At 35.2% G+C, this 7,510-nt stretch overlaps 1 protein-coding gene across 1 annotated transcript; it reads right to left on the bottom strand.

Annotated features, from left to right (window-relative positions):
- Positions 1-1,661: 1,661 nt before the first annotated feature.
- LOC109162141 (citrate synthase, glyoxysomal-like) lies at positions 1,662-7,152 on the bottom strand. Its single transcript, XM_019310851.1, has 13 exons — positions 6,778-7,152; positions 6,235-6,415; positions 6,030-6,115; positions 5,089-5,193; positions 4,328-4,390; positions 4,098-4,207; positions 3,740-3,859; positions 3,594-3,669; positions 3,426-3,499; positions 3,213-3,333; positions 3,001-3,098; positions 2,791-2,914; positions 1,662-2,016 (listed from the first exon to the last, which is right to left on the bottom strand). The coding sequence occupies exons 1-13, from the start codon at positions 7,021-7,023 to the stop codon at positions 1,879-1,881; spliced, it is 1,542 nt and encodes a 513-aa protein (XP_019166396.1). The 5' UTR covers positions 7,024-7,152; the 3' UTR covers positions 1,662-1,878.
- Between the last annotated feature and the right edge of the window lie 358 nt (positions 7,153-7,510).

Raw genomic sequence — 7,510 nt, 5'->3', positions numbered from 1 at the left:
CAATATGTCTTAATTAATGACTCTTTTTTTAATTATAAAAAGGGTAATATATATAAAGCAATACGAAATAAATGCCGAATACAAGTAAGAATAATAGAGTTTCAAACTGAAAAATCAGACTAAGAATTTACCGCCCTAGTAAGAGAATGAGCTAACACTGATCTACAGTTAAACCGAAAGGGCACTGATCCAAAGTGCCCACTAATCCAAAGTGCCTAACAAGAGAACGACATCCCTTACTAATACAGCCAACATAAGAAAATTCTGGGGATGGAGTGTCATAGATGGCAAACATTAAGACATTCCATCTCAACCTGAAAGGCAACTGTCTCAGATTGTGCTCTCAGGTTTCACATCTCTCTCCAGAAAAAGCTCATTCAATAAATTCATGTCCTAACCCTTAGGGAATGTTAGATTAACTTAGGAAATGTTAGATTGCTGGGAATGTTAGATTACTAGAAATGTTAGATTCCTGTGTTTAGTTTAAAATTAAGATATGTAAATAAGACAACGGTAATAAGATAAATTGATTAAAATGTCCAAAGCGCAACATTAGTAGTAAGACAAGGGAATGTGAGATTACCTAAGAAATTGGAGAGTATCTCACATTCCCTTCCAATAGCTAAAAACTTAATGCGGAGGTTATCTGACATTCCCTGAGAAAGTTACATAATTGGAACTAAACATGGGAATCTTATATTACCAAGCAAATATAACATTGGTTATCTTATATAATCTGAACCAAACGCCCGTGTTGGGTTTGATTAAACCTGGGACAGTTGCCTCACCATGATGTTGAGAAACCTCACTCTCAATAAACGGATTCACCATATCTAGAAGCTAAGGTTGGTTCCAGATTTCCATACCCTTTATGTTCCTAATTATATGAACACACCCCTATGCTAATAATTGTTGCCCTGCCAGGATGGACCTCCAACAAAAGTTTGGCTCCGAGTTGTGCTTTAAGAAAGGTACCATTTGGGTAATATCTAGCTCTCATAAACCGAGCTACCATTGCATTTGTATTTGTATTTGTCATCAATCTCCAATCTTTTCTCTATCTTTTCTTACCTTCCCATTAGATCAATGAGGCCACATGACATCAATAAATTTTTTCTCTATCTTTTCTTACCTTCTCATTAGATCAATGAGGCCGCATGACATAAATAAAAATTTTTTTCAAAGAAATAAAAATTTTATTTACTTTTCTTTAATTCGAAAACAAAATTTCTCAATTGTTATAAACTTTGAAAAAGAGACATGTCCTCCAATTTAGAGAGGAGAGAAATGGTTTGCCACCTTCTTAGACTTTCTCTCATTTAAATCCTTGTTTGTAATTATCAAAAGTCAAGTCTTAAAAATAAATTTATAAAAATGAAAAGATGTAGTGAATAGGTTTCATTAATATTTTATCTTATATTAAAATATATACTAAAAGTCAACATAGTAAAAATTTAGCAGGAATAAAAATTGTATTGGTATTTTTCACTTTCAAAAACGAATCCTACAATCATATTATATCACATTTACAATTTATTACTCCATGTGTATACAACTTCTAACTCACTTTCAAACTTTACAACAACAACAACAACAATAATAATAATAAAACAAAACACTATAACAGAACAACACAAAAAGTACATTTACATGCTTGCAAATAAAAAATGAAAAAGAAAATAATCACTGATTTATTGCATGTCACTTGCCACCTAAATTTACAATCCACACCATTTCATGGGTGTGGATAACCCTTATTTTCAAGCAATATATGTTTAATCATTACATTGGCATCACATAATGAGTTTTGTCACACACTCACACATACGGCTGCAATTTATTGATACTTAAAGTTTCCTAAATACAAACTGCATAATTCTAGGCACCACAACCAGCCAACCGACGCTTAGTGGCATTGGAAATGGAAACTTGACCAAGTTTATCTACTGCTGCATCAGTCGATGGATTGCGTTCTCCAACTGGCATGTAATGCCGCAACCAAACTCCGGTGTACGCCTGAATCAATCAACATTCAAATCAGGGTGTATCAACACAACTATGATGCATGTACCAAACAGTTACAAGTTTATGGACCAAAAACATATAAAATAGAAATGACAATATGGATGACTATTTGCATTTACATCAAAGGTTGTTTTGAGATTTTTTGCACAGTTGGAGGAGAGAGAGCATGAGTTGTGGACTGTTGGAGGGGAAAGAAAGAAAAAAAAAAAAAAAAAAAAAAAAGTTCGGATGAAGATTTTTTGTAGAGTGCTCAAAAGTTGGGAAAAAAACAAAGACCACTCTCTCGCCTGGTGGGCATGCGGGGCGGTGCACTAGGCACTCGGGCATTAATAATGCTTTTTTCCCCTCTTTTTCTCACCCCTCTCCTTCTACGTAGCATGACAAAAATGAAAACCTGAACAAAAACTTGGTTTGACAAGGATGCTCTAAGCCATGTGAGTTGGCATGGGCCCAGTCCACATAGACTAGTTCACGCATGGCCCACGTACTATCGTACTCAAACGAGCACGACATGATCCGTACATGAGGTCATGTTGGGTTAACCCTCTTTGTGTTGTGCTTATAATATATGAAATTGTACAGGCAGAATATCTTCAATTTGGTATCAATGCAAACGCATGCAAAAGGTCAGGAGTAGTGGTTTAAATTTCTTTAATCTAACATATCATGCATTGTTATATCTTATACAAAAGATATTAGTATGATCGGCACCTTAGAAAAATTCATAGAAAAAAAATAAATAAATAAAAAAATGCAAACACTAACCTGCGCAGGTCTCATTATCTTCGTATCAGGATCATCCAAGGATTCTCGCCAGTGAGATAAGTAGCCAGCCATCCGGGGAATTGCAAAAAGAACAGTGAAGAACTCTGGGGGGAAGCCCATAGCCCTGATGCATAACAATGATATGGTTTTTCATAATTGTAATTGATAAAGATAGTCACATCAAATATTTTAAGGAATATTCATTCGAACCTATAGATTAAACCAGAATAGAAGTCGACGTTTGGATACAACTTTCTCTTAACAAAGTACTCGTCTGCGAGGGCAGCCTTTTCCAAGGCAACAGCCACCTGAAGATCCAAGAATATACTCATCAACTTCTATGCTATCACGGCAGTGTGTCACAATACTTGCAGAAAAGAGGGGATAGAATGCGATTATTTAAGAAAACAGAGAAACCATACCTCAATCAATGGATCCCGTCCAACGATGGAAAACACTTCTTCAGATAGCTTTTTTATGACTCGAGCTCTGGGGTCATAATTTTTGTACACACGATGTCCAAAGCCAGACATCTTGCGCTTCCTAAGAAGCCAAAAGACAAATCAACATCTAACAAAAAAATACACCAACAGATCCTGAAAAACGAGAGGTGGTTACCAAGGAAAGAATATTACCTGTTCTTAACACCCTCAAGAAACTCAGGAATATTGTCAACACTACCTATCTCACCGAGCATCTTAAGCACAGCCTAAAAACCAAGTGATACAATATTATATATTAACTATACATAACAGAGAAAAGCATCCAGCCCTGGACAAATTAGTAAATAAAGCTCAATGCACCTCATTTGCTCCTCCATGAAGAGGACCATACAAAGCTCCAACTGCTCCAGCAAGAGCTGTGTACACATCAACACCACTGCAGGTGCAGAAGTATGTAAGTCACACAACATTCATGAACAATTAATCAAAGACATTAAAACCTCTACCTTGAGGCAAGATGCCGTGCAGCAGCTGTAGAGCAGTTCATTTCATGCTCGGCATGCAATATGAAAAGAATGTCAAGTGCTCGAGCAAGTCGAGGGTTGGGTTTGTAAGACCTGTTACCTCTGCATTTTGCAAAACACTGGCAATTTAGAACCAAAAAGACTCTTTTACCAAAGTAGACCATAATTCTTCAACATAAAATGAGAAAACATAAATAACACTAGCATGCAACTGTAAAAGCTTTATTTATCTTTGATTGTCAACCATGGAAAGAAGACTAAGAAACATTCTAGACCAATTCAAGAAACACCCTTGAATTTGTTGAACATTATACTGAAAGAACAAGGCAACATAACTTACAATGAATCTAGCATGTACAAGAAATTTTCTGCGTAAGATAGAGTGTTGGAAGGAAGAACAGGTGGCCTCCCTGCCAACCTTAAATATGCAGCTGCAGCAATTGTTGGTGCCTGTAAATGCAATTGCATGTAATTTAAGGGGGGGTTGAACTTAAACAACTCAATTCATCTATAGCTTTTAAAGCCAATAAAATTATATATGAAAATTAAAAGGAAAGCAAAGGAAATAACCTTCCCAAGGATGCGGACTATTTGTTTATCTCTTACTTGTTTAGACTTGTATATATCTTGGCCCTGTAACAAAACAAATAAAGAGGAACAATAGGAAAGAGTATAATCATCACTCAAGCAATAATTTGCAAAGCCAGACAGCCTAAACAGAGAATCAGGAAGAACTCAGCATTCTACTATAGAGGAGTGACTTCAACTTCATGATACCAAATAAGTATGGAGTACTTTTTATTAAACATAGGTGAACTATTATCAAGTAAAAGGATCAAATGGAAAAAACACAAATGTCAAGTTCAATCACCCATCACACTCGAGTATAATCAGCCACCTTAAGTCCTAGGAGTGCAATGATAATTATTATTGTAGGAGCAAAACAGAACCTCTGTGCAGAATAGTTAGGGATTTTTAAAACCTATGAGATATTTATATGGTTTAAAACCCATAAGGCTTATAACAAGTGACTTCACTTTCTTGATACCAAATAGGCACTTTTTATTCAAGAAAAAAACATAGGTGACTTGTTATCAAATAAAGGAGTCAAAATGGCAAAAGGCATATGTCGAGTTCAATCAAGTATAAAAAGCCACCCTAAGACCTAGCAATGCAATGAAAATTATTGTAGGAACAAGACAGAAACTCTCCATGAGAAATTTTCATCATTTACATAATACAGACACCTAAGACTTATTACAAACTTGTGCTACCATCCTACAGGGTAATAGACTGTCCAATTGTGGATGAGAAGTTAACAGTTTACTTACTCTAAGAGCTGGATTAGCATCAGGATGGAAGACAGAAAGAGCACTCAAAGCACTCACAAGAACACCCATTGGGTGAGCATCATGAGGCATTGCCTGTATGATATCCTGCACATGCAAAATATAATGTTATCATAAAAATGTCGAATATACCTAAAATATAGACTTTGAACACTTCATAGAATTAGGTAGATAAAAGTGATAAACATTGGATAATCATTTCACAAGTAGGAGTGATACCTAAAATATAGACTTTGAACACTTCATAGAATTAGGTAGATAAAAGTGATAAACATTGGATAATCATTTCACAAGTAGGAGTTACTATAATACTAGGCTAATGAAGAAAAGGGAAGCATTTCTTGCACCCCTTTTTATCACACCCTTAGTTATTTCATTTTCTCCTTCAGGAAAGTACTTGCATTGATGCAAATTAAAAAAACCAAAAATATTTTGAACATCTTAGAAAACTCAAAATCAAGACACAGCCCAATCATCCAAGAACCAATCTTACTATAACACTTTTCATTGATGACAAACTAATTCTTTTAATAAACTTATTTTTAAAAAATTCTTAGAGAACGCATTGCAGCTAGAAGCAGATAAAAATCTGAAAATTCTTTACTCAATTTAGCAAGCATGAAAGCTGACTTAGAGAAAAGTGAAACATACTCAAAACTTTAACCGAACCATAATCAGTTGACAAAATGTGTGCATGTTAGAAAGAAGGATAAAGAAATTATATGCAATCAGAAATCTGAATAGATAAATCACTACATGAAGTGGAATATATTTGGTTATAGATCTGTTGTGATTTTAGTGAAGGAAATGAAGTTGCACATACACAATATCAAAATTGGAAGTTGAGATCATTTTATACATTAAAAAGAAAAGGGGAATCATTAATCTTGCACCAAAAAAAAATAAAAATGGAAGCAGTGTACCAAGACTCCTTCAGGCACAGCTGAATGCTGTGAAACAGCAAACTCCCAATCTGCTAATTGATGCTGGGATGGTAAATTACCATACACTGAGAAAAAAAAATCAATTAATCAAATTTTAGAAGTTAAAGAGTTAAATAATTGGTCATTACATTAATAATAATTTCTAAATTAAGTTGGAAGAATCCCAATACACAGAAATACTCACACAAAAGATAAGCCACTTCCAAGAAGGAACTTTTCTCAGCCAATTCCTCAATTGGGTAACCCCTATATCTAAGAATCCCTGCATCACCATCTATATAGGATATTGATGACCGTACTGGAGCTGTATTAAGGTAGCCCGGATCATATAGTTTGAGACCTTTATCATTCTTGCCTGTTGTTATCTGCAAATTAATTACACATGAAAAAATTGCGAAAAGTCAACAGATTCCCGATCAAAACAAGAACACGATTATCTTAAGACAATATTTCTTCTTTTTTTTTTTTTTTTTTCTTGTATAGTTTAATACCATAACTATATCTACAATTTTTATTAAAATATAAAACACCAGAAACTTTACCTCTTTTATTTATGTAAACGCGATCTGCCCCATTCTTAAAAGAAAGCTAAAAATTAAAAGGTGTATACCTATTTTATTCATTTACAATCGTCGTTGCAAATCATACGAGCAAAATAATTATCACGAATAGACTAATAGCAATCGAAGTTGAAAGCTTTTACGTTCCTATTAGATTTGGTTCTCACCTTCTTCAAATCAGTGGCTTTAACAGTGCCTTCCTCGGAAACCTGAACTTGATATCTCTGACCAGTCCGCTCATCGATTATTGTCAAGAAGCCTCTGAGATTCGGCGGTGGCGCCAAACCAGTCGCTGATACAACCGAGGCTTCGAGAGCAGGGGCGTGGTGATTAATGGAAGCCGACGCAGCAAGGTGAGCCGAAAGCACCGCCAAGCGGCCGCGAGCCACGGTTGAGCAATCTCCACTCTCCATATCTAATCGAGTATTCTCTCTCCCTCTCTCTCTCTCTCTCTCTCTCTCTCTCTCTCTGAGATAGTTTTTGGTAGTTGTAGAGTATGGAAACGGTAATGGCGAATAGCTTTTGGAGATGGGAAGTAAAAGACGATTATGTTTTCGCTTTTTATTTTGTGTCCAACGTACACGTTTTTCGCCTTCCCAAATCCCAATTCCATACAAATATGAAATATTCAAACCGCATAACTTTTATGAAATAATAGCCTAAATTTCTTTTCGGGAAAATGGCACTTTTCCCCCTGAGTTATATACTTATAGCACTTTTTCCCCTTGAATTATTCATGTAAGCACATTAGCCCCATCAATTATTTTAAAAGTGGCGGTTTTCCCCCCTAATATATTTTATTGACATTTCTACCCTTAAAATAAACATTTTATTTATTTTTCCTTTTCAATAAATTATTGCGTATACATAGGGATGACCACGGTTCGATTCGAATTGAAC

The sequence above is a fragment of the Ipomoea nil genome, unplaced genomic scaffold, assembly GCF_001879475.1.
Source record: "Ipomoea nil cultivar Tokyo-kokei standard unplaced genomic scaffold, Asagao_1.1 scaffold2926, whole genome shotgun sequence".
NCBI classification, from domain to species: Eukaryota; Viridiplantae; Streptophyta; class Magnoliopsida; order Solanales; family Convolvulaceae; genus Ipomoea; species Ipomoea nil.
The sequence above is the reverse complement of the archived record's forward strand: the minus strand, read 5'-3'. Positions and strand labels throughout refer to the sequence as shown.

Coding starts and splice junctions, on each gene's coding strand:
- LOC109162141 (XM_019310851.1), bottom strand. CDS start 7,023: ATGGAGAGTGGAGATTGCTCAACCGTGGCTCGCGGCCGCTTGGCGGTG. Junction 5,194..6,029: donor CTGTGCCTGAAGGAGTCTTG/GTACACTGCTTC, acceptor TTGCATGTGCAG/GATATCATACAGGCAATGCC. Junction 3,334..3,425: donor CTTGAGGGTGTTAAGAACAG/GTAATATTCTTT, acceptor TTGGCTTCTTAG/GAAGCGCAAGATGTCTGGCT.